Source organism: Zea mays, chromosome 6, assembly GCF_902167145.1.
Source record: "Zea mays cultivar B73 chromosome 6, Zm-B73-REFERENCE-NAM-5.0, whole genome shotgun sequence".
Taxonomy (NCBI): Eukaryota; Viridiplantae; Streptophyta; class Magnoliopsida; order Poales; family Poaceae; genus Zea; species Zea mays.
The window spans coordinates 121,736,016-121,762,976 of record NC_050101.1 but is presented as its reverse complement, the minus strand read 5'-3'; the positions used below and the strand labels follow the sequence as shown (position 1 = coordinate 121,762,976).

At 44.4% G+C, this 26,961-nt stretch overlaps 1 protein-coding gene across 21 annotated transcripts; it reads left to right on the top strand.

Annotated features, from left to right (window-relative positions):
• The first annotated feature begins 9,986 nt into the window (after positions 1-9,986).
• LOC103629918 (uncharacterized) lies at positions 9,987-26,231 on the top strand. 21 transcript variants are annotated; one of them, XR_004850272.1, is made up of 15 exons: positions 9,989-10,302; positions 10,613-10,663; positions 10,804-10,876; positions 21,422-21,541; positions 21,625-21,738; positions 21,831-21,983; positions 22,066-22,166; positions 22,427-22,624; positions 24,065-24,172; positions 24,262-24,324; positions 24,589-24,825; positions 24,932-25,117; positions 25,319-25,430; positions 25,566-25,659; positions 25,824-26,231. XR_004850272.1 is itself a non-coding variant. In XM_035960129.1 (8 exons), the coding sequence occupies exons 3-6, from the start codon at positions 10,814-10,816 to the stop codon at positions 21,933-21,935; spliced, it is 402 nt and encodes a 133-aa protein (XP_035816022.1). In that variant the 5' UTR covers positions 9,998-10,302; positions 10,613-10,663; positions 10,804-10,813; the 3' UTR covers positions 21,936-21,983; positions 22,066-22,166; positions 24,097-24,172. The 21 variants fall into 21 exon arrangements, 1 of the variants encoding a protein (XP_035816022.1); XR_004850275.1 differs by having other exon boundaries at positions 9,990-10,302; positions 24,278-24,324; positions 24,700-24,825; XR_004850270.1 differs by having other exon boundaries at positions 9,988-10,302; positions 24,278-24,825.
• The last annotated feature ends 730 nt before the right edge of the window (positions 26,232-26,961 follow it).

Genomic DNA, 26,961 nt, shown 5'->3' with positions numbered 1-26,961 from the left:
TACATAGGCATTCGTTTTAGGCGGTCCGCTGCGGCTCTTTCGCGGTTCAATACGACCGGTTCCATCAAAACCTTATTGCCTTAAAATTTAAAAATTTAAATAGAACATATGTCATACTTTCGCGGTTCAATATTCTATTGTTGTTACTGGTTGCACTATGGTTTATGCTTCTCTATGTTTTTCTGGTAAAAAAAATTATAACTAATATGACACTTGTTCTTTGGGACTTGATGTTTATGTTGAATGTTGTGTGCTTCACCATCGCAGGTGAGTGCCCGTGCGTTGCAACGGAAACACATAATGCCACGGTAGTGATTTTCTTGTTATTTTGTGCTCAAGGCATACCATACTCCTGTTCTCATGCATATGTCGCGTTTAAGTTGAAAATTCTTTCAGTCAAGGTAGCTAACCAATGACGTGATGTTTGACTTTCTGGTTTAACAATTCCCATAGTATCCCAAAGTTGTACATGATTTGTAGATTCTTACGTGTACCAGGTCCTCCTTTTTTTGTATTTTTCTTACTAATCATGCATACTACCATTGTTCTCTCATCCCAAAAAATGAATACCATAGTTGTTCACATTTAGGCTTCGCTCGTTGCATCCCTAATCCATGGGGATTGAGGAGGATTTTGACTTGTAGGGGATTATTTGCATTATCAGATATATGCAATGGCTCATTGAATAATTATTTGGTAAGCATATATGCATCATTCAATCCTAATCTTCACATTCTTTTGCCATCAGGATCTTCCAAAGAAGAGTTCACTTAAATAGGAGATGGAACAAGATGGACACAAGGTTGATAGGCATGTTGTTCATGAAAGAAAATCAAAAGCTATGCCTGAAGGCTATGAACAGAAGCAGGAAATGAACGTAAAACCCAAAGATATTCATGTCGTTCCTGATGGCATTGGCCAGTTAGGCGAAAAACAGAAAGAACTACCCTGATAAACCTAGTGAGAGAAGGCACATGAATAATCCTTTGCCTCCTTTGGACATGAAAGAAAAGAATGGTCAGAAAGAAATGAAGAAATATGGCAAAAAGGATAGTGACCGTCGGAGGGAACTAATGGATGTGGAGGTGTTAGACATCAATGTCCAAAGGAGGAAAAGAAACCCTGTCTCCGTGAGAAGTAGGATTCTAAGGCCACCTGCACATGCTGATGAATATGCTGGAATGGAGGAAAAGATGGCAAACCAAGCACCTGATGGCCGAAGAAGACACTCAAGCAAGAGGAACAACAGATTCAGACCATAAATTGAATGAGATTCAATAAGCAGGCAAACCATGCAACAAAAAATTTAGATAATCATTTGCAAATTCAGATAAGCCATCACACTTGGAGAAACATGGACTGGATCAATTGTAGTAGATGGATATTTGTGAGAGAAAAGTGTGACGGCGACACCACTTTTCTATTTTTTACTTACCCTGTCTGCAGACACTATTCTGGTATTTCCTATACTTACCCTTTCTGCAGACATTATTAGCAGTGTTCCTGATCAACGCATGGGCATGAATAGCTCTCGCAACCAGTGCCAAAAGGACCACTGCTGCCCCTCAAAAGCCTTTGTACAAGTTCTTAATATATGGCAGGACTGGATGGATTGGTGGCCTCCTTGGGAAGATTTGTGACAAGCAAGGGATACCATATGAGTATGGGAAAGGACGCTTGGAGGAGCGCTCTGAGCTGTTGGAGGAGATCAGAAAGGTGAAGCCAACTCAAGTTTGTATATTTGAGATCAAAAATGTTGTTTGCATATCGAATCTTGTTGATGTCTGTCGCGAGCAGGGTATGCTAATGATTAACTACAGGTTGTATATTTGAGTGTGATGCCAAGCACCAAGAAGGGTCTGGTATTGGCTTTAAAGAGGAAGACACACCCAACTTTACGGGTTCCTTTTATTCCAAAATAAAGGCAATGGTAAGTTCGGGATGTTCTTTTTATCAAGGATTTTTCTTTACTTCATTAAGCTTGAAGCTAATTTCTGTGTTGTTCATCATGGTGCAGGTGGAAGAGCTGTTGAAGGAGTATTTTAACAGAAATTACTGAATTCTGTACTCTTTTTGTATGCATCGTATTTTAACTGAACACGTATTGGTCCTTATCTTAAAATTAGCATTAACTGATATATACCAGAAGAATGCATATAAACTTTATTATACCCCAATAAAAACTCCAATACACACAAGTAATGAAACTGAGCGACAAATTCAGTAACATATCAAGCAACAAATTTATGCTAGTGAATATGCCCAAAATAAAATAGAAATTCAGTAATTGATATAACAGAAATTCAGTAATCAATTTTATGTTAGTGAATATGCATAATTGATATAACAGGAATTCAGTAATCAATTTTATGTTAGTGAATATGCATAATTGATATAACAAAAATTCAGTAATCAATTTTATGTTAGTGAATATGCATAATTGATATAACAGAAATCCACTTTGATATAACATAAATATATTTATTCTGAAATGTTATAACTGAATAGAAAAAAGAATCACATGCAAAATGTAAACTCATGAGACTAAATCTATTTCCTCTCCACTGCTCCACTGCTTAGACACCGGTGTGCTGTCAGTTGTCCTCCTAAAGCCGGAGATGAACAAAAATGTATAAGAATTAAGAAGGAATATGCATAATTGATATGTTGGTGAGTATGCATAATTGATATAACAGAAAACCACACTCCTCCACATCTTATGTTAGTGAATATCCACTTTGATATAACAGAAGGAACACACGGACAATGTGATCCCAAAAGCAATGAACGCCGACCGGATCAGCTAATCTATAGAAAATCACACTCCTCCACATCGACTTGAATAGCACCCTCCAAATCTACCAACTTCAGTTTGCATCCTGAAGTTCATATGCAGATAGAATTCATAGGACACAATGACCAGAAGACTATTCAGATTATTAATCAGTAGTCAGGTTTAGTATTCAAATAATATAATGTTGTCTGATATATGGTTTAGTATTCATATTATTAAAACAACTTAGGACACAATGACTAGAAGATTATTAACATGCATACATGGACATAATGTTGTATAGGAAATTCAGGCATATATAGAGGTCAATAGACAAATTATTGTTTACCTTGGAGAAGTAAATCTAAGCAAATCAAGGCACATAGTTGAAACATGAAAATGAGAGAAATCTAACCTATGGAACTTGCCCCATTTGAACTATATACACGTGATTCAGTAAACTCAACTCCCACCATGGAGAGGATGTCACCCTAAGTAATAAGTTACATTTTTTTCTTGACAACACACTATATACACGTGAAAGGAATCCACCGGATGAAGACTGAACTTTACATTTTTGTTTCCTAACAGTATCGTTCCGAATAGAAGGATCCATAGAAAACACAATAGATCAACCAAAGGGGTGGGACCAGCACAGTGGGTCTGGGTGCCGGGAGGAGATCAATTGCTTCCCACTAAATATACAATTACAGGTTTCATGCTAAATATACAATTACAGGTTTCATGCTAAATATACAATTACAGGTTTCATGCTAAATATTCGTCAACCTATAAATTTATTCCTGATTGTCTATTAATGCTCTTTTGTCTCTTTGAGCTAAAAATTATAGCAACGGATGAAAGTCCACAACAAGGCTGCTATTTTAGAGAGTATAATTGTTCTTGCAGTACTGTTGCATATCAAAGAATCTGTTAGGAATATGGGTTTATCTTTTGTTGCTTTTCCTTGGCTGTTCGACTAATGGACTATTCTCCAACAAGACTCTGCCTGATGAAGCCTGCATTGCAGTACTGCAAAGCGAACCCCCGGCATGGAGGCAGCGATTCCTAAATACCAGCGAACCCCCGGCATCACAAAAAACCAGCGAACCCCCGGCATGTAGGCAGCGATTCCTAAATACCAGCGCAGGATGAGAGGGAGCGTGGCAGAGAGATGATGTACCTTTGTTCCAATCTGGTCGCTGGCTCAATAATCCGTGCACCTCCTTGTCTTCTCTAGGGATGACGGGAAGGGAGGTGTGTGGAGGCAGACGCTCAGGACTTGATTGGCCGGCGAGTGAGGGGCAGGAACTGAGAGAGAAGAAGGTATATGGTAGAACCCAACGCGCTCCCACCGATGGAAGGTGAGTGCCGTCGGGAAGGGAATCGCGGGGGCAATGGAGTTGATTGCGGGGGCGGCCGCGGCGACGCCATGGATGGTAGTCTTCCAGGAGAGCGTGGAGAAGGATGGAAACCTTTCTCGGAACCTCGCGCGAATTGCGTCTGGATTGCATCTGGATTGCGCGAATTGGTGGATTGCGTCTGGATTGCACGAATCGGGGTCAATGGAGTTGTTTGCGTGAACTGGATGCGGGAGGGCGGGGAGGACTGGTTGCGGCGAATCGGGGTCAATGGATTGCGTCGTTGATGCGGGAGGGACTGGATGCGGCCGTTGCGCCGTTGATGGTGCGGTCGCGGGATGGAACTGGGATGTGGCCAGGCGGAACTGGATTGCACCATGGATTGCACGAACTGGGATGCGGCCGGGAGTCAATGGATTGCGCCACGGGATGGAACTGGGATGTGGCCGAGGATTAAGCGCGAATCGTGGACCATGGATTGCGCGAACTGGGATGCGGCCGCGGGATGGAACTGCGATGTCGTTGATGCGGGAGGGACTGGATGCGGCTGTTGCGCCGTTGATGGTGCTGCTGCGGGAGGGATGCGGCCACGAGCGGGGCGGGTTGCAGGAGGCAGAACGTGCACCGCGCCGCAGGTGTGGACGCCTACAGTAGGATTATAATAGTAGTAGAGATCAATACAAGGTGCCTTTCATGGATATTCAATTAAGCAATATATATATCATGGATACAAAGAAATATGCTCATCCCTATGATTATCTCTAGGGCATATTTCTAACAAGGTTTTCATTCTTCTTTATTTCTAGAGCATAAGCATTTTTTAATTTAACAAAAAAATTATTTTCTTTAATGAGGAAGTCCTCCTGGCTTTTCAAGATATCATCCTTCTGGTTAATGGTTTCTATTAATTCATTTATTTTTTCTTTTGTTCCATACTAAGGTTGGCAAAGAGAGAAAGTAAATCTTCTTCATTATCGTTAGAACTACCCTCATCACTAGATGTAGTATATTTGGGGGTACTTCTAGAATGTACCTTCTTCTTCTTATCGTTCTTTGCCATGAGGCACTTGTGGCCGGTGTTGGGGAAGAGGAGGCCTTTATTGATGGCGATGTTGGCGGCGTCCTCGTCGGAGGAGGAGTCGGTGGAGCTTTCGTTGGAGCCTCATTCCCGACATATATGTGCATCGCCGCCCTTCTTTCTGTAGTATCTTTTCTTCTCCTTCCCCTTCTTATCTTCGTCCCTGTCACTTTCACTAGAAATTGGACATTTAGCTATGAAATGACCGGACTTACCACATTGGTAGCACACACTCTTGGAGCGGGACTTGTAGTCCTTCCCCCTCCTTTGCTTGAGGATTTGGCGAAAGCTCTTGATGATGAGTGCCATTTCCTCGTTGTCAAGCTTGGAGGCGTCAATTGGAAGCCTACTTGGTGTAGACTCCTCATTCTTTTCTTTCGTCGCTTTGAATGCGACGGTTGCACCTCAGGTGTAGAGGTGGCACCTTGCTCCAAGTTAACAATGTGTTTGGAGTCTTTGATCATAAGTTCAAAGCTCACAAACTTGCCAATTACTTTCTCGAGAGACATCTGTTTATATCTAGGGTATCCACGAATTAATTGCACTTGAGTGGATTACGAAAAACAAGAGATCTAAGAATAACCTTGACCATCTCATGGTCATCCCACTTGGTGCTCCCAAGGTTGCGCACTTGGTTCACCATGGTCTTGAGCCGGTTGTACATTGCTTGCGGCTCTTCTCCTTTGCTGAGGACGAATTGACCGAGCTCGCCCTCGATCGTTTCCCGCTTGGTGATCTTTGTCACCTCATTCCCTTCATGCGTGGTTTTGAGGACGTCCCAAATTTCTTTGGCGTTCTTCAACCCTTGCACCTTATTATACTCCTCTCGACACAAGGAGGCAAGGAGTATAGAAGTGGCTTGGGAGTTGAAGTGCTTAATTTGGGCGGCCTTGTCCGAGTCGTAGTCCTCGTCCCCCACCTTTGGTACCTGCGCTAAAAACTCAATAATATCCCAAATACTTTCGTGGAGTGAGGTTAGATGGTGCCTCATTTTATCACTCCACATACAATAATCTTCACTATCAAAATATGGTGGTTTGCCTAGGGGTACGAAAAGTAATGGAGCACGCTTTGAAATGCGGGGATAGCGAAGAGGCATCTTACTTTACTTCTTGCGCTCATGGCGCTTAGAAGTAGTCGAAGACTCGATGCTGGACGTGGGGGTGACGAAGAGCCGGTCTCATAGTAGACCACTTTCTTCATCTTCTTCTTCTTTTTGTCACCTCTCCGATGTGACTTGATGGAGGAAGAGGATTCCTCCTTATACTTGTTACCGGACCCTTTTGATAGAGTCCTCCCCGAGCCTGTGGCCTTCTCGCCGGTCACGATCTCCCTCTTGGCATGATCTCTAGACATCACTTCGAGTTGGTTAGTCTCTTAATGAAGCACTGGCTCTGATACCAATTGAAAGTCACCTAGAGTGGGGGTGAATAGGTGAAACCTGAAATTTATAACTTTAAACACACACTAAAAGCTGGGGTTAGCGTTAGAATTAAATTCAAGTTCGAAAGAGAGGGGAAAACAAACCAACAAGAAACAAGGCGAGTGAACATGGTGATTTGTTTTATCAAGGTTCGGTTCCAAAGAACCTAGTCCCCGTTGAGGAGGTCACAAAGACCGGGTCTATTTCAACCCTTTCCCTCTCTCAAACGGTCACTTAGACCGAGTGAGCCTTTTCCTTAATCAATCGGGTCACTAAGACCCCGCAAGGACCACCACACACTTAGGTGTCTCTTGCTTTGATTACAAGTCACTTGAGAGCAAGAATGAGAAAGGAAGAAAGACAATCCAAGAAACAAGAGCGCAAAAGAACCTGAACACACTCTCTCATAAGTCACTAAATGTTGGAGATGAATTCTAGGCTTGGAGAGGGTTTGATCTTTGGAAATGTGTCTTGGAGTGAATGCACTAGCTCTTGTATTGAAAGTGATCTCTGAAAAACTTGGATGCCAAAGGTTGTAGTGGTTGGGGGGTATTTATAGCCCCCAACCACTTTGGTAGCCGTTGGCCAAGGCTGCTGGCGATGGGCGCACTGCATAGTCCGGTGCGCCACCAGATAGGTACTGTGCGCTGTCTGGTGCGCCGCCACGTCAACCATCCGTTAGGGTCTGGAGCTGGTCGACCGTTGGAGGCTTTGTCCTCTTGTGGCATCGAATAGTCCGGTCCACACCGGACAGTCTAGTGACAGTCTGGTGCCACTCAGACTTCGCTGTTCTGACTTCTGCGCGACACTGTTTATCACTGTAGCACTTTGCAGAGTCGACCATTGGCGGATGGAGTCGTTGCTCCACTGGCTCATCGGACAGTCCGGTGGCACACCAGACAGTCCGGTGAATTATAGCAGAGCGCGCCCTAGAATTCCCGAGAGTGGCTGGTTTGGAGTTGTATGGTCCTGGTGCACCGGACACTGTCCGGTGGCACACCGGACAGTCTGGTGCGCCAATTCTTAGCACACTTAAGTCCTTTTGCTCCAATAAAATTGTGTCCCTAACTTGATTTCTTTCTTGGTTTGTGTTGAACCTTATGCACCTATAATAGATGAATTCTAGACAAACTAGTTAGTCATGTGTTTGCGTTGGTCATCAACCACCAAAATTAATTATAGGAAATGGTTAATCCAATTTACCTTTCATCGACCATACTGAGGGTCTACAATCAAATTGTTTGGCCTGCAGACAACAACGAACAACTGTTCAGTCATAGAGTTTTGTCAATTGACTGATTTGTCGGAAAAAGAGCAGAGTATACTGTCCACACTGCCAGGGGAGCTTCAATCCTTGCTCCATAAGTTCCAGTCGGTCTTCACAGTACCTCTAGGCTTACCTCCCCAGAGAGATCATGATCATCAGATTTCTTTATTACCTAAAGCCCAACCCTTTCGCACGCTTCCTTATCGCTATGCTTCTACCTTGAAGTTAGAGATTAAGCATCAAGTTCAAGACATGTTGTAGTCGGGTATCATACAACATAGTCGGAGTGATTTCTCATCGTCAGCTATTCTGGTGAAAAAGAAGGACAACAACTACGTTTTTGTGTCGACTACCGTCATTTAAATGCTCTCACCGTCAAGACTCGTTTTCCTATCCCGATCATTGACGAGTTTTTGGATGAGTTGCATGGGGTTGCATGGTTTTCTACACTTGACTTAAGCGCTGGCTTCCATCAGATTAGAATGGCACCCTAGGATCAACACAAGACGACCTTCTCTACCCACCATGGTCAGTTCGAGTTCCGGGTTATGTCTTTGGATTGACCAGAGCACCAACTACATTTCAGAGTGCTATGAACCGTACCTTGGCCTCCTTGTTTCATAAATGTGCTTTAGTGTTCTTCGATGATATACTAGTTTATAGTCCAACTTGGGAAGCACATTTGTCACACTTGGAGTTGGTGTTGTAGTTGCTTGCTCGAGATAGTTGGCAGGTCAGATTGTCTAAATGCACTATTGGTCGCAAGTAGATAGCTTATCTGGGACATGTAATAAGCAGTGCTGGAGTAGCCACGGACCCCACCAAGGTTGCTGCTATTTCTTCATGGCATGTGCCGACCTCATGCAAGGAATTGAGAGGGTTTCTCGGTCTCGCGGGGTACTATCGCAAATTTGTGCGCAAGTTCGATCTTTTGGCCAAGCCCCTTACTTCCCTTCTCAAGAAGCATTCGATCTTTGTCTAGACATCTATGCAGTGGGATTTAGCACCTCAAGCGATCTGGCAATGGGAAAGGCGAAGGGAGTGGGTCGACATTGCAACATAGCTTTCCACAGAGCAGAAGATTCGTTGGTTTGAAAGGAATATGTCTGTTTGGTTGAGATAGTATATTTAGCACCATAAGCCTCGAGTCCTATATTATATGACTTTTTATCCATTTAATTATAATTTGTGTACATTTTAACTTAATTTCCAAAATTAAGACTTATTATTTATGTTTTAGATTAATCTTAAATTTAAGATTTATTGTGTAATTTAGTGTATGCACTATGCATACTAAATTCTGTCTAAATTTAAAACTATTACTTACTAAATTATGTATAAATTTAAAACGATCACTTACTAAATTATGTATAAATTTAAAACTATTACTGAATTGAAAAATAGTTCGATAGAAATGGTTTCATCGAATGCATATAGAAATTTAGATGTAGCTACAATAAAATTTTAGATCTGTCGCTGCATTTACTCTGAGTGGCGGAGCCAGGATTATAACACAAGAAGGGATGAGCAAAAATTATCATAGAATCTGTACTAACTATTAAGGGGGCAGTGTAGACTGCCCCCGCCTGCGAATCCCACCCACCGCTCCGCCTCCCCCGCCGCGGAACCCGCCTACACCCGCACCCCGCCTGCGGAGCCGCTCCTCAATCTCCCGGGAATCGCCTGCCGCTCCTCCAGCCAAATCCTCGCACGCGCCCCTCGCCCTACCTTGAGTCCCAACTGCTCCATCCGCATAGGCAATCCACATGTCGCATATGGTGGTCGCACCTCCCCCTCCACGCCGGAGCACGTGCCCACCGGCGCTCCCCTCACCCAACTTTCATCCCCAACCATCCCATCCGTCGATTCCGCCCCATCCGTGCAGGCCAGTCGCGTGCCGAACAACCACCCCGCCAAGCGCAAGCCCCCCCCCCCCCCCCCGCCTGGAAGAAGGAGGACAAGCCCCACCGTCGCCTGGAAGAAGGAGGACAAGCCCCGCCGCCGCCTGGAAGGAGGAGGACAAGCCCCGCCGCCGCCACCCTCGCATTGCCAGCCCCTGCCCACCGCGCCCACCCCCGCACTGCAACTCCCGCCGCGCCGAATGCTCCCCAACGCCCTGTACAATCCGGGGGAGAGGTCAAGGAAGGCGAGCGACGCTCGGCAGGAAGGGCATCCCGCGAGGCCGCGACAGTGGCGGCACTCCGCTCCCACCAACCCACAACACTGATCCCCTCCTCGCCGAGCTGCCGCCGGGGATAAGCGTGGGGGAGTGAGAAGCCAAAATCTAAGACACCGATCCCCGGGCGTGAGTCGCGAAGGTAGCGGCGGAGAAAAGGGTGGAGCCACAACGCGGTCGTGAGCCCGCAGCCACCGGTTCCGTGCGGCTAGACGGAGAGAGAGGTATCCGCTCCCTGCACCCTCTTGCCATGACCCGCGAGACGCTAAAAAAAGCCGACGGGATTTGGCAACTTGACGGTTTGGTTCAGCTGTAGCGTGCGTGCGTGGTTGGTGGCATGCGCGGCCGTCTCGTTGCTTTATTTATTTCGATCCGTTGATGTTTGATTCTACCTCCGTCCGTGCGCTGCTTCGTGAATCTGCTGTGTCGCGGCGGCGGCGGAGGAATCTGCACCGCCGTGCGTCCTGCCTGCTGGCGACTTGTCCGGCCAATGTGGGTGGTTAGCTCATGTCGTTGCCGCTCATCCACATGCAGGAGGAGGGAGCCGCCATTGCCGTAGATCTCCAGGAGCTTCTTGAGGGTTAGGTCAGTATGCATCTCCACTCTCCATAGAGATGCATCTCTCTATGTCGTCGTCCATTAAATCAAGACCCTTTTGATGATTAATCTACCATCCATGCTGTTTGATCATGCCACATTGACTTGTTGTTGTTGATGGGCAGCAGAGACGGGAGGATGACAGTTAGAGTAGTGATGAGGTACCTTGTTAACAAGCTGGGCCTTGAGGACGATTCACAGGTATGGCATGCATTGTCTGATGTTTTTTTTTGCTCGCCATAGTTTTAAAATTTTTCCCTTCTTGATTGATTACCATCTATGCATATATGTGTGTGTTTTTGTTTGTGCAATATGGGTGCATGGTGAACCCTAGCTTGTGTTTTAAACAATAACCTTTATGGGTATGGCCGGCATGATCCTGCGCGTGCGGCTCCCAACATACCTAGCCCCTGCTAGCCCCGGTTAACTAAAAATGGTACGGTGTGCAAATGGAAAAGGAGATCTGTTTTCAGAGCAATTATATGATTGATGCTAATGGGGTGTCAGATCATATATTTCTCCTTATGTTAACTAAATTCTATAAAGACACAATATAAATGCATTTTAGCATAGATTGACTAAGCACTTGGGCGAGCCGCACAAAGCACAAGCCACCTCACATTTGTTGGAGAGTCGAGAGAGCTACAGACAGATGGCGAACTGTGGGTTGTGGGAGTTGGAGAAGCAAGCAACGGTGAAGCAGCATAGGAACCTCCGTCAGATAGTGGTGAATCTAGCTTAGAATCAAAGCTTGGGCACCGTTATAAACCTCTAAATTTCACCAAGAGGATATTAGTATGAGAACTTCAATGCCAGATAATAAAACAGATAAGGGTATACCGTACTTTTGTATCTAAGTTGCTAAATCCAGATCCTAAAGCGAGGTGTGATTCATCCCGCTGCAATTCAGAGCCATATGTGGGGTGATTTCACCAATCATGTTGCCAAAATCATCCCACATAATAGTATGAGCATTAATAGAAGTTCCCAAAATCATCTCGCTGCAATTCAGAGCTCTTGATGGCATCTTCAACGTGTGATTCAGAGTTCAATAGTTACAATTGAAACCTCCATCTTAAGTGGATACTCAAATTTGAAAGGAAGAAATAAAACATATGTCTGAGAGCACCTAGAGGGGGGGGGGGTGAATAGGTGATCCTGTAAAAGTTCAAAACTTAAGCCACAAAAACTTGTTAAGGGTTAGCATAAGTATGACCAAGTGGCTAGAGAGAACTCAAAACACGATAACCACAAGAAAGCAATCACAGAGTTGACACGGTGGTTATCCCGTGGTTCGGCCAAGTACAAAACTTGCCTACTCCACGTTGTGGCGTCCCAACGGACGAGAGTTGCACTCAACTCCTCTCAAGTGATCCAATGATCAACTTGAATACCACGGTGTTTTTCTTTCCTTTGATCTTTTCCCGTTTGCGAGGAATCTCCACAACTTGGAGTCTCTCGCCCTTACAATTAAGTTCACAAAGAATACGGAGTAAGGTGGGAATGAGCAACGCACACAAGACTCGAAAATCAGAGCAACAACACGCACACAAGTCGCAACAAGAGCTCGCAACGCAACACAAAGAGTTCACAACTCCACAAGAGCTCTATATGCTATCACAATGAAACGAATGCGTGAGATTGATGTCTTGGTGCTTAGAAGAGTTGTAGGAATGCTTGGTATACTCCTCCATGCGCCAAGGGGTCCCTTTTATAGCCCCAAGGCAGCTAGGAGCCGTTGGGAACAAATCTGGAAGGCCATCTTTGCCTTCTGTCTCGTGGCGCACCGGACAGTCCGGTGCACACCGGACACTGTCCGGTGCCCGATTTGTTTCCATAGAAAGCGAAGCCGACCGTTGCCGACCGTTGCAGATCTGGCGCACCGGACAGTCCGGTGCACACCGGACAGTCCGGTGCTCCCTTCCGACCGTTGGCTCGGCCACGTGTCGCGCGCCGATCGCGCGGCCGACCGTTGGCCCGGCCGACCGTTGGCTCACCGGACAGTCCGGTGCACACCGGACAGTCCGGTGAATTTTAGCCGAAGTCGCCGGAGAAAAACCCGAGAGCGGCTGGTTTGCGCTGCGCTGATCTGGCGCACCGGACACTGTCCGGTGCACACCGGACAGTCCGGTGCCCCAGCCCGAAGCAGCCTTTGGCTGTACACAGCCACTCTCCACTTCTTTTCTTTTCTTCTTTCTCCTGTTTCTAACACTTAGACAAGATGTTAGTACACAAAACTAATGTACTAAGGCTTAGAAACATACCTTTACTTGTGATTTACACTTTGTTCATCCATGAGCATATTTTCACATTTAGGCCCTTGTGTTTGCACTCAATCACCAAAATACTTAGAAATGGCCCAAGGGCACATTTCCCTTTCAATCTCCCCCTTTTTGGTGATTTATGCCAACACAACATAAAGCAAGTGGAACAAGTGCAAAATCACTTCAAATAAAAACTCAAATTGGTTTTGATTCAATTTTGGCATATATGGATCATCCTTTGCCACCACTTGGTTTGTTTTTGCAAATCAAACTCAAATCTCTATCTATAAGTCAAACACACATATTGAAGCATAAAGAGAGTCATTTCAAAAGAATTTGACCACGGATTTCAAAAACTCCCCCTTTTTCCCATAATCAACACTTCTCCCCACAAGAAGCCAACTTTTGAAAATAGAGACAATAAGAGACAATAAAAGCTTTTGACAAAACAAAAACTCTATTCTACTATTTTCAAAATCTCTCAAGTGGTAGCTGATCCATTTATCATTTTGGCCTTTATTTTCTCCCCCTTTGGCATCAAGCACCAAAACGGGATCAATCTTGGCCTGTTAACCCCATTGCCTCACCAAAGTCTTCAATTAAGAGCAAATGGCAATAAGATTTCATGAGATGAACTTGGAATTAGTTACCCTCTCATCGGAGTGCAGTGGAAGTCTTTCATGGTCCAAGTCCACCTTTTCCCTTTCAATCCTCCTTCGAGACTAAATTATCAAACTCAAGCACATGGTTAGTCTCAAAGGGTCAAGTTGTAACACATCTCCCCCTACACATGTGCATCACTTTGCAACGGACTTGTGAGGTCCAGGGAGTGTTTGTACAACTTGAGCACCATAATAAGCAACATAATGCAAAAAGGAACATGATCAAAAGCATAACTACATGTATGCTACAATTCAATCCAGGTTCCGCGAATCTAAGACATTTAGCTCACTACGCAACCTGCAAAAGGTCTTCTCATCTAGAGGCTTAGTGAAGATATCGGCTAGCTGGTTCTCGGTGCTAACATGAAACACTTCGATATCTCCCTTTTGCTGGTGGTCTCTCAAAAAGTGATGCCGGATGTCTATGTGCTTTGTGCGGCTGTGTTCAACAGGATTTTCCGCCATGCGGATAGCACTCTCATTATCACATAGGAGTGGGACTTTGCTCAGATTGTAGCCAAAGTCCCTGAGGGTTTGCCTCATCCAAAGTAGTTGCGCGCAACACTGTCCTGCGGCAACATACTCGGCCTCAGCGGTGGATAGGGCAACGGAAGTTTGTTTCTTAGAGTTCCATGACACCAGGGACCTTCCTAAGAATTGGCACGTCCCCGATGTACTCTTCCTATCGACCTTACATCCAGCATAGTCGGAGTCTGAGTATCCAACTAAGTCAAAGGTAGACCCCTTTGGATACCTGAGCCCGAAGCAAGGCGTAGCAACCAAATATCTAAGAATTCGCTTCACCGCCACTAAGTGACACTCCTTAGGATCGGATTGAAATCTAGCACACATGCATACGCTAAGCATAATATCCGGTCTACTAGCACATAAATAAAGCAAAGAACCTATCATTGACCGGTATGCTTTTTGATCAACGGACTTACCTCCTTTGTTGAGGTCGGTGTGTCCGTCGGTCCCCATCGGAGTCTTTGCGGGCTTGGCGTCCTTCATCCCAAACCGCTTTAGCAGATCTTGCGTGTACTTCGTTTGGGAGATGAAGGTGCCGTCCTTGAGTTGCTTCACTTGGAACCCAAGGAAGTAGTTCAACTCGCCCATCATCGACATCTCGAATTTCTGCGTCATCACCCTGCTAAACTCTTCACAAGACTTTTGGTTAGTAGAACCAAATATTATGTCATCAACATAAATTTGGCACACAAACAAATCACCATCACATGTCTTAGTGAAAAGAGTTGGATCGGCCTTCCCAACCTTGAAAGCATTAGCAAGTAAAAAGTCTCTAAGGCATTCATACCATGCTCTTGGGGCTTGCTTAAGTCCATAGAGCGCCTTAGAGAGCTTACACACATGGTCGGGGTACCGTTCATCCTCGAAGCCAGGGGGTTGCTCCACGTACACCTCCTCCTTGATTGGCCCGTTGAGGAAAGTGCTCTTCACATCCATTTGGAACAACCTGAAAGAATGGTGAGCGGCATATGCTAGCAAGATTCGAATTGACTCTAGCCTAGCCACAGGAGCAAAAGTCTCCTCAAAATCCAAACCTGCGACTTGGGCATAACCTTTTGTTGCGGAACACCCACTTGGTTCTCACAACATTTTGCTTCGGACGAGGCACCAGTGTCCAAACTTCATTGCGCTTGAAATTGTTTAACTCCTCTTGCATGGCCAACACCCAGTCCGGATCTAGCAAGGCCTCTTCTACCCTGAAAGGCTCAATAGAAGAGACAAAGGAGTAATGCTCACAAAAATTAACTAATCGAGATCGAGTAGTTACTCCCTTGCTAATGTCACCCAGAATTTGGTCGACGGGATGATCCCTTTGAATCATCGCTCGAACTTGGGTTGGAGGTGCCGGTTGCACTTCTTCCTCCATCACTTGATTATCTTGTGCTCCCCCTTGATCAAGCGCCTCCACTTGAGGTACCTGTTCGTCATCTTTGGTTGGGGGATGCACCATAGTTGAGGAAGAAGGTTGATCTCGTTCATCTTGTTCCTGTGGCCGTACTTCTCCAATCGCCATGGTCCGTATAGCGGCCGTCGGAACATCTTCTTCATCTACATCATCACAATCAACAACTTGCTCTCTTGGAGAGCCATTAGTCTCATCAAATACAACGTCGCTAGAGACTTCAACCAAACCCGATGATTTGTTGAAGACTCTATACGCCTTTGTATTTGAGTCATAACCTAACAAAAACCCTTCTACAGCTTTGGGAGCAAACTTAGAATTTCTACCTTTCTTCACTAGAATGTAGCACTTGCTCCCAAATACACGAAAGTAAGATACATTGGGTTTGTTACCGGTTAGAAGCTCATACGACGTCTTCTTGAGGAGGCGATGAAGGTAGACCCTGTTGATGGCATGGCAAGCAGTGTTCACGGCTTCCGTCCAAAAGCACTCGGGGGTCTTGAACTCTCCTAGCATCGTCCTCGCCATGTCAATGAGCGTCCTGTTCTTCCTCTCTACCACACCATTTTGCTGTGGTGTGTAGGGAGCGGAGAACTCGTGCTTGATCCCTTCTTCTTCAAGGAACTCCTCCACTTGAAGGTTCTTGAATTCGGACCCGTTGTCGCTCCTTATCTTCTTCACTTTGAGCTCAAACTCATTTTGAGCCCTCCTGAGGAAGCGCTTGAGGGTCCCTTGGGTTTCAGACTTATCCTGCAAAAAGAACACCCAAGTGAAGCGGGAAAAGTCATCAACAATAACTAGACCATACTTACTTCCCCCTATGCTTAGATAGGCGACGGGTCCGAAGAGGTCCATATGCAGCAGCTCCAGGGGTCTTGAAGTGGTCATCACATTCTTGCTGTGATGCGCTCCTCCCACCTGTTTCCCTGCTTGACAAGCTGCACAAGGTCTATCTTTTTCGAATTGAACATTGGTTAGACCTATCACGTGTTCTCCCTTTAGAAGCTTGTGAAGGTTCTTCATCCCCACATGTGCTAAGCGGCGATGCCACAGCCAGCCCATGCAAGTCTTAGCCATTAAGCATGCATCTAGACCGGCCTCTTCTTTTGCAAAATCAACTAAATAAAGTTTGCCGTCTAATACACCCTTAAAAGCTAGTGAACCATCACTTCTTCTAAAGACAGACACATCTATATTTGTAAACAGACAGTTATATCCCATATTGCACAATTGACTAACAGATAGTAAATTATATCCTAGTGACTCTACTAAAAACACATTAGAGATAGAGTGCTCATTAGAAATTGCAATTTTACCTAACCCTTTTACCTTGCCTTGATTCCCATCACCGAATATGATTGAATCTTGGGAATCCTTATTCTTGACGTAGGAGGTGAACATCTTCTTCTCCCCCGTCATATGGTTTGTGCATCCGCTATCAATAATCCAGCTTGAACCCCCGGATGCATAAACCTGCAAGGCAAATTTAGGCTTGGGTCTTAGGTACCCAACTCATGTTGGGTCCTACAAGGTTAGTGCAAATATCCTTAGGGACCCAAATGCAAGTTTTGTCTCCCTTGCATTTTGCCCCTAACTTCCTAGCAACAATTTTCTTATCCTTTCTACAAATAGCAAAGGAAGCATTTAAAGCATAATAAATTGTGGAAGGTTCATTCACTACTTTCCTAGGAGCATGAATAGCATTCTTTCTAGACACATGATGAATAGTATTTCTCTTAGGAACAACATTTCTCCTAGTAACATTTCTATCATACACATAAGAGGAACTAGGAGCAAACATGGCATGAGAGTCAAAATCATCAAAAGCATTATAACTCCTATAAGCATTTCTAGTTTGTCTCCTATCATAATACATAAAAGCATGGTTCTTTTGCACATTACTAGCCATAGGGGCCTTCCCTTTCTCCTTGGCGGGAATGGGAGCCTTATGGCTTGTTAAGTCCTTAGCTTCTCTCTTGAAGCCAAGTCCATCCTTAATTGAGGGGTGTCTACCAATTGTATAGGCATCCCTTGCAAATTTTAGTTTATCGAAATCATTCTTGCTAGTCTTAAGTTGAGCATTAAGACTAGCCAGTTCATCATTAAGCTTGGAAATTGAAACTAGGTGTTCACTACAAGCATTAATGTCAAAATCTTTACACCTAGTACAAATTTCAACATGTTCTACACAAGAATTGGATTTATTTGCTACTTCTAATTTAGCATTTAAATCATTGTTGACACCTTTCAAAGTAGAAATGGTTTCATGACAAGTAGATAGTTCAAAAGAAAGCATTTCATTTCTTTTAACTTCTAAAGCATAGGATTTTTGTGCCTCAACAAATTTATCATGCTCTTCATACAACAAATCCTCTTGCTTTTCTAAAAGTATATTCTTTTCATTCAAGGCATCAATTAACTCATTAATTTTGTCTATCTTAGATCTATCTAAGCCCTTGAACAAACATGAATAATCTACTTCATCCTCATCACTAGATTCTTCCTCACTTGAAGAAGCATAGGTAGAGTTGCGAGTACATACCTTCTTCTCCCTTGCCATAAGGCATGTGTGACGCTCGTTGGGGAAGAGGGTTGATTTGTTGAAGGCGGTGGCGGCGAGTCCTTCATTGTCGGAGTCGGACGAGGAGCAATCCGAGTCCCACTCCTTGCCTAGATGCGCCTCGCCCTTTGCCTTCTTGTAATGCTTCTTCTTTTCCCTCTTGTTTCCCTTTTCCTGGTCACTATCATTATCGGGACAGTTAGCAATAAAATGACCAAGCTTACCGCATTTGAAGCATGATCGCTTCCCCTTGGTCTTAGTCTTGCTCGGCTGTCCATTGCGACCCTTTAGCACCGTCTTGAATCTCTTGATAATGAGGGCCATTTCTTCTTCATTAAGACCGGCCGCCTCAATTTGCGCCACCTTGCTGGGTAGCGCCTCCTTGTTCCCTGTGGCTTTGAGAGCAAAAGGTTGCGGCTCGTTGATCGGTCCATTCAAGGCGTCGTCCACATACCTTGCCTCCTTGATCATCATTCGCCCGCTGACGAATTTTCCTAGGACTTCTTCGGGCGACATTTTGGTGTACCTGGGATTCTCACGAATATTATTCACCAAATGAGGATCAAGAACGGTAAAGGACCTGAGCATTAGTCGGACGACGTCGTGGTCCGTCCATCGCGTGCTTCCGTAGCTCCTTATTTTGTTGATAAGGGTCTTGAGCCGGTTGTATGTCTGAGTTGGCTCCTCGCCCCTTATCATCGCGAACCGTCCAAGCTCGCCCTCCACCAACTCCATTTTGGTGAGCAAGGTAGCGTCATTTCCCTCATGAGAGATCTTGAGGGTATCCCAGATTTGCTTGGCGTTATCCAAGCCACTCACTTTATTATATTCATCCCTGCACAATGAGGCTAGAAGAACAGTAGTAGCTTGTGCATTCTTATGGATTTGCTCATTAATGAATATAGGACTATCCGAACTATTAAAGTGCATTCCACTATCTACAATCTCCCATATGCTAGGATGGAGAGAGAATAGGTGACTACGCATTTTGTGGCTCCAAAATCCGTAGTCCTCCCCATCAAAGTGTGGGGGCTTGCCGAGTGGAATAGAAAGCAAATGTGAATTTGAACTTTGCGGAATACGAGAGTAGTCAAAAGAAAAGTTAGAATTAACCGGTTTCCTTTGTCTGTCGTGGTCGTCGTCCTTTTGGGAAGAAGAGGACTCATCGCTGTCGTAGTAGACGATCTCCTTGATGCGTCTTGTCTTCTTCTTCTTCCCATCTCTTCGCTTGTGGCCCGAGCCCGAGTCATTGGACTTGTCATCCCTTGGCTCGTTGACGAAGGACTCCTTCTCCTTGTCGTTGATCACAATTCCCTTCCCCTTAGGATCCATCTCTTCGGGCGGTTAGTCCCTTTCTTGAAGAGAACGGCTCTGATACCAATTGAGAGCACCTAGAGGGGGGGGGGTGAATAGGTGATCCTGTAAAAGTTCAAAACTTAAGCCACAAAAACTTGTTAAGGGTTAGCATAAGTATGGCCAAGTGGCTAGAGAGAACTCAAAACACGATAACCACAAGAAAGCAATCACAGAGTTGACACGGTGGTTATCCCGTGGTTCGGCCAAGTACAAAACTTGCCTACTCCACGTTGTGGCGTCCCAACGGACGAGAGTTGCACTCAACTCCTCTCAAGTGATCCAATGATCAACTTGAATACCACGGTGTTTTTCTTTCCTTTGATCTTTTCCCGTTTGCGAGGAATCTCCACAACTTGGAGTCTCTCGCCCTTACAATTAAGTTCACAAAGAATACGGAGTAAGGTGGGAATGAGCAACGCACACAAGACTCGAAAATCAGAGCAACAACACGCACACAAGTCGCAACAAGAGCTCGCAACGCAACACAAAGAGTTCACAACTCCACAAGAGCTCTATATGCTATCACAATGAAACGAATGCGTGAGATTGATGTCTTGGTGCTTAGAAGAGTTGTAGGAATGCTTGGTATACTCCTCCATGCGCCAAGGGGTCCCTTTTATAGCCCCAAGGCAGCTAGGAGCCGTTGGGAACAAATCTGGAAGGCCATCTTTGCCTTCTGTCTCGTGGCGCACCGGACAGTCCGGTGCACACCGGACACTGTCCGGTGCCCGATTTGTTTCCATAGAAAGCGAAGCCGACCGTTGCCGACCGTTGCAGATCTGGCGCACCGGACAGTCCGGTGCACACCGGACAGTCCGGTGCTCCCTTCCGACCGTTGGCTCGGCCACGTGTCGCGCGCCGATCGCGCGGCCGACCGTTGGCCCGGCCGACCGTTGGCTCACCGGACAGTCCGGTGCACACCGGACAGTCCGGTGAATTTTAGCCGAAGTCGCCGGAGAAAAACCCGAGAGCGGCTGGTTTGCGCTGCGCTGATCTGGCGCACCGGACACTGTCCGGTGCACACCGGACAGTCCGGTGCCCCAGCCCGAAGCAGCCTTTGGCTGTACACAGCCACTCTCCACTTCTTTTCTTTTCTTCTTTCTCCTGTTTCTAACACTTAGACAAGATGTTAGTACACAAAACTAATGTACTAAGGCTTAGAAACATACCTTTACTTGTGATTTACACTTTGTTCATCCATGAGCATATTTTCACATTTAGGCCCTTGTGTTTGCACTCAATCACCAAAATACTTAGAAATGGCCCAAGGGCACATTTCCCTTTCAATGTCGTATGAGCACAATCATGTTGTCAGTCAATATTCAAGTGCTCATTGGATTGCTCATAGGAGATCTGCTGAGATAGCCTTAGTTTCTAGGGACTAAAGTTTAGTGCCTAAAGTTTAGGATGGTGACTAAAGGAACCAAATAGGGCCTTAATATGCGCATGTTCCACTTAAGAAAGGTTGCTACGGAATCAGTTATAAGCACGTTTTCTTAAAACTAGCTCTGATGTATTCCTGCACCTCTATTATAGTCCTCTACTGAATCCAATTTAAACAAATAGAGTGGCGTGGGAATTAAAAAATGAACAAATTAGCTCATAAATCTAAAAACATTTATCAGGGAGAAAAATTGTAGTCGTACATCTGAAACTCGGCACACTCAGTTTATGAATTCAATCTAGAACTGTTCGGGAGCTTTGAGAGCGGTGGAGGAATCTGCATGCGACGCCGAGGTGGTGAGGCCGCTCTCAAAGCTCCCAAACAGCAGCATTGGGCTCTACGATTCCTCGTTCGAGCGTGACGCGTGCGGCGTTGGGTTTGTCGCTGAGCTATCTGGCGATTACAAACACGTGACTGTGAGTTACATCAATTCCTTCAAAGTTCAAAGAGGCGATGCCACATGCATTGTAGCTACACTATTTTGATGTATCATGTTCGGGATGCCGATTTTGCTCTCCTTTTTACCCCAGGTTAATGATACTATTGAGATGCTTGAGAGAATGGCTCACCGTGGTGCCTGCGGCTGCGAGAAGAATACAGGAGATGGTGCCGGCATCATGGTCGCTCTACCACATGACTTCTTCAAAGAGGTGAGTTTCTTTGCAACAAAAAGAAATAGAAGAACAAATCTGTTCTTTTCAACAGTTATTCAATTGCTTTGGTGTTCTTGTAGGTCGCAAAGGATGCTGGGATTGAGCTACCCCCACTAGGCGAGTATGCTGTTGCAATGTTTTTTATGCCAACAGATGAAAAGCGTCGTAAGAAAGGCAAAGCTGAGTTTAAGAAGGTTGGTGTAACACTATTAATAAATTTGATAGCCTATGATGCAGGATTTTCATGTTAAGCTCATTTCTCTGATTAATAATCTTGTCCTTGCAGGTTGCAGAATCACTGGGACATGTAATACTCGGGTGGCGTCTGGTTCCGACTGACAACTCAGACTTGGGTGAATCTGCACTCGAGACTGAGCCAGTCATTGAGTAGGTTTTCGTTACCAAGAGCTCAATATCAGAGGCTGAGTTTGAGCAACAGGTAATTCCATACCACTAGATGTAAGTGCATATCAGCACATTTGATGGATTTGGCTTTAACATTTTTTCATGAATTGTCGCAGCTATATATCCTTAGGAGACTCTCAATCATCTCTGTTCGAGCCTCTCTGAACATTAAGCGTGGTGGAGAGAGGGATTTCTACATGTGCTCTCTATCTTCTAGGTGCTTCCCTTTTCTCACTTCAAAAGTTTTTGTTCATGCTTTTGATTTCATTAGGTTTTAGGGCTGAAAAGGATCAGAGAGTCTCCACTTAGCACAGTTTTTAGAATGGAATTTTGGCAATATTTTTGTTTTTCTATAGGGGGATAGCAAAAATTTGCCTTAGATTTGCTCTTAAAAATTGTAAATATGTAGCCAAATGACATTCTGGTTGGCTTATGTTTGTATAAATAATTCTTATTATGTATATCTTTATATTACAGGACTATTGTTTATAAGGGCCAGCTTAAACCGTCCTAGCTTAAGGGGTACTACTATGCAGACCTAGGTCATGAAAACTTCATGAGTTATATGGCTCTGGTAAATACAAAACTTTGGCACTTACACAAAAATTGTCATGATCATAGTCGACGGATGGGAACCAATAATAGCAAGGCTGTTGTAAGAAGATACACTCCTATGTAGGCATCAAACTTTGAACAGTCCTACCATCACTGCTCTACTCATATGCTATTTCAGTCCTGGTTCTTGATGCCTTAAAGTGAAGTATTAGAAATCTCTATTAGTTGATACCCGATAACCATGTTGTAGAGTCCAGCTGCAGTTCTGCTATGGCCGACTGCTATGCCCGACTCATCATGATGTGACCTTCGATTAGGTGGTGGGAAGGAAATGTGCTTGGTTTGAGGTAGCTTAGGGCTCCCAACCGTTTTGCATGAAATTCTATGCAACTGACATTTTCTTTTTTTGTGGTGTTGATCTCGTTTAGTGCATCAGAGACAATTCTACTTGAGATGAGGCAACCGACTTTTTTGGTCACCTTGTCATGCTGACACTATTAGCACAAATGAGGGAAATGTACTACCACATTAGGCACAAAGTAGTGTATATTGCTAGGTGCTTATTCCTATACCATGCTCTGCTTTTAGTTTGTATTTCTCTTATTTTTCTTTGGGTATGTCGTTAGCTGTTTCACACAGGACATTTAAACCATGTTGTTGGTTCTAGGTGTGTGGCCTATGGGTGCTGCGCACAAGCCTGTTGCCCAAGTCGAACTTGGGAACTTGGGGATGTGTGCCTCAAATTGGTTTTTGGGTGTCACAAGTAGGCCATCACACTTGAGGTTTGGAGTTTGAAGAACGGTAATAAAGTGGTTAAGTTTGCCAATAATCGGTGGTAAGCTGCAACATGTTGTGATGTCTTACCCTTGTAGCCTTGTCTCTTTGCTGGTTGGCATGGTCACCATTTAGATTATGTCCAACGAATGTAATGCTTGGATAAAACGTTTTTTTGTTTGTGCTAAACAGAAGGAACTCTGGCTAGGTTATGGGTACTGGAACATTTACTTGTTTCTTCCATAACACTCATGGGGTATTATGGAGTAATACTCCTGGAGTAACAAACTTCACAACACTTTTTGTACTCAATTTCTTTTTTGTGACACCTGGGGTGCTCTGGTTTGATACAACTTGGAAACAAGCATAACTTATATCAAGTACTATTATGCCTGCACGGTTGATCTTAACCCCTTGTTAGGTGATGTTTTGTGGGCCTCAACAATGGATGCCTTTTTATTGATAGGGATGTTTGTTTATTCATCAAATGCATCATGTTTAAATTTGGAGTTGGTTCGATATGATGCTGATGGTTTGTAGTGGGGTTTCCCTTATCTGTCTAGGCAGGTATATGCTTGCTAGAAATCTAAGCTCGTCACTGGCTTGCTCCTGGAAAGACGATCATAATCGTACGCATAACATCATATAGCTTTCTGAATTGTGTGTATCTATGCCATCAAGTATGAGTGGTGTACCATTGCAATGCACGGGCATCGTACTATTGCTACTATATGCGGCTTTATTCTGCTATTTTTACGAGACATTTTTGTTTTTGGTTTTGGTTAGATAAGAGATGGTTCGTTTCGGCGTCCATGCAGGGTGTGGAATGGATCCAGTTTGTCCCAGTTCGGAAATCGGAATGGTGAACACATATGAGATGAGCTTCCCGGATATGTATGTAATCTGAGCGTTTCCTTCCTGTAATCCTGTGTAGCGTAGGAGGCTTACCTGCTCTATAAGCTTCATTGTATTGTTCTACAAAGGCTTTAATACAATCAGGTATTATCAAGAAAATAAGAAGAAAAGAAACAGATGGCTACTTTGAGGTAAATATTTCAGGGCCATTTGTATTTACTTATGAGGTTTAGATCAAATGATAGATGATGTCCTGCATGATTTTGGAATTGCATTTGTATTGTATAAACCTGAATATAAATGCCATTATTAAATTTGTGAAGTAGTCCGATAGCATCAAAAATTTGTGAAGTAGTCTGATAGCAACAGAAACTATAATTAATTGAGTCTTATTACTCACACTAGATCTTGTCCCCCACCGCCTGATCTGACTACTTTTGAGCTGATTTGGTCAGGAAAGGTGCCATTTTTACCCAGCGGCTTCCTCGCCACCAAATTAAAGGTTGCATTTTGTCTCCGGTCTCACCATTCCCATTTTATTCTCTGCGTGTTGCTGTCTGCTCCAGGGCGACAGTGGGCATGCTGCTCGGCGTCGAGGACATGCACAGGTTCCCGGTGCGCTCCCCGTGGATGGACCGCGGCGACCTCATCCGCAGTCCCGCCGCGCGATAGATCGTGTCCAACTACTTCAGGTACCCAGAGCACACGCCGCCATTATTGGCACCCCTGCTCCGCTCGTTCCATTTTGTTTCCACTAGCCGTCCAATAATGTTGCCCCGCCATCGATGGACCGAGCAGCATGTTCGGGCCGGTGCAGGACGTGCGCATCCCGTATCAGCAGAAGCGCATGTTCGGCTTCGTCACCTTCGTGTACGCTGAGACGGTGAAGGTCATCCTGAGCAAGGGCAACCCGCACTTTGTGTGCGACGCTCGCGTGCTCGTCAAGCCCTACAAGGAGAAGGGCAAGGTCCCCGGTAGGTTTAGGTATGTTCTCCCTTCTTCTTTGTTGCATTACCCATTGTCTGCCTGCATGCATCGCAATCTCATCTACATCCGCGCTTCTCTTCAGTCACATTGCAATTGCACTGCACTGCACGTTGGGTTGCGTTGCTTGTTTGTTTCGATAGCTTCAGTTGCCACCTAAAAAGCTTCTTTTTTCGGTTTTATCGTTTTGTCTGGTTGCAGGAAGCTGCAGCACACGCACCATGGCGGAGCCGAGTTCGTCGGTTGCGCGTCGCCCACTGGATTGCTGGATTCCAGGGACCCCTACGCCCTCCTGCTTCTTTCAGGTGCCCAGGTAAACGTTCTCAGCATGTAGCTTAAATCTTTCCTGCGTGCTATTTCTCTTATTGCAAGCAATTCATGTGGGGTGAGCAAAAGAAATCAAAGATTATTGTTTTTTTGTTGTTACATCCGTTCAGAATTTCTCCAGGTTTTCTCCTGGGCATGAAGCCATTGGGCTATGATGTGTGAGGTGCACAGAGCAAAAAAGGGGGAGGGCCCCCCTCCATTCCTCTAATCTGGGAGTAAGTGTCAACAACAACCTTCCTTGTGCCTGTCTTTCTGATAGTGCTGTAACCATTAATAATAAGCTAGCTGCTGCTCCCATGACCATGATGCATGTATATGCCAGCATAGATCCTGAATCATGATGGTCATAATCTGTGTGTTAACGGGCTGTTGTGCGCAGGGGACTACTAATATGGCTACATGATGGCCGGTCCCATCAACCGAGCATAGAGAAGCTTTGATAAAGAAAAAAGAAATACCTTTGGAGAGGTGTAATCTTCTTCAGAGTGGGAGAAGGAGGGGACAGTGAAGACAACAACAGAGAAGAAACAAGTCCAGTTTGTTTTTTAGCTCTTAGGCCTATGATAAGTATATGATAGTAAGTGAGTGAGTAGTAGGCATAAATAATAGTAGTAGTAGTTAATTAGTAGTCGTTTATTAGTAGCTGCTGCCAGTGTCAAGAAGGTGATGAAAAGGCACACTCCAGCTCTCTCCTATGCTCGTTTGTGGCATGGATGGATCTCTCACTGTTGCTATGATATGTTGTTTTATTTATAATATCGTGTGTATAAATATTTCATGTTTTTCACTTTGTTTGATTTGCGGTACCACATATATAACGATTTCATGTGTTTTCCGTGGCAACGCACGGACATAGACCTAGTATATACATATGCGTCATATACTAATTTGTGTATAGCATAGATAATAAATTAATAAAAAATACTTGCACCATATAATTATATATTAATTAACTCCAAAATTGTATTTTAATTAACTCCAATAAAGATTAAAATAATTTGCCTCTATGATAATTAATCAAATTAAAAGCTTCGATTACATCATGAGAGCTGATGATAACTATCAATTCTATATCAATATAAATGATCAAGTAATTTCACATAATATATCTCCTATTTTATTTCATAGATGTGTTTTGATAAGTTTTGTAGCTAAACAGCTCTCTCAGTGGTTGTAGTTGAGACTGGAAGGGTGACCGTTAATCTTAATAATCCGTAAACCATTTGATATATGAAACTTTTATATAATTTGAAAAGGCTTTTTTATTAAAACAACAGGTGATCATAATGTTTTTAGCTCTAAATGGTTGTATACTCAAGGTGAAGTATCAAATTTGTCATGTACACAATGACTATTCGGTGACTGAAATTTATCGATTTTATTATTAGCAATGAATTTGACGCTTAAAAAATGTGAAAAATTTTTACTTGAATAGAGAAATTTATTTTAACCAAATAAAATTCTATGTTTCATATTGTGTGTACGGACGATTATAGGGGAAGGGCCCTGCCTAGGGA

Excerpts from the sequence above, each read along its gene's own strand:
- LOC103629918 (XM_035960129.1), top strand. The coding sequence starts at position 10,814 with ATGACAGTTAGAGTAGTGATGAGGTACCTTGTTAACAAGCTGGGCCTT. Across the intron at positions 10,877-21,421 it reads GCCTTGAGGACGATTCACAG|GTTAATGATACTATTGAGAT; the intron begins GTATGGCATGCA and ends TTTTTACCCCAG. Across the intron at positions 21,542-21,624 it reads CACATGACTTCTTCAAAGAG|GTCGCAAAGGATGCTGGGAT; the intron begins GTGAGTTTCTTT and ends GTGTTCTTGTAG.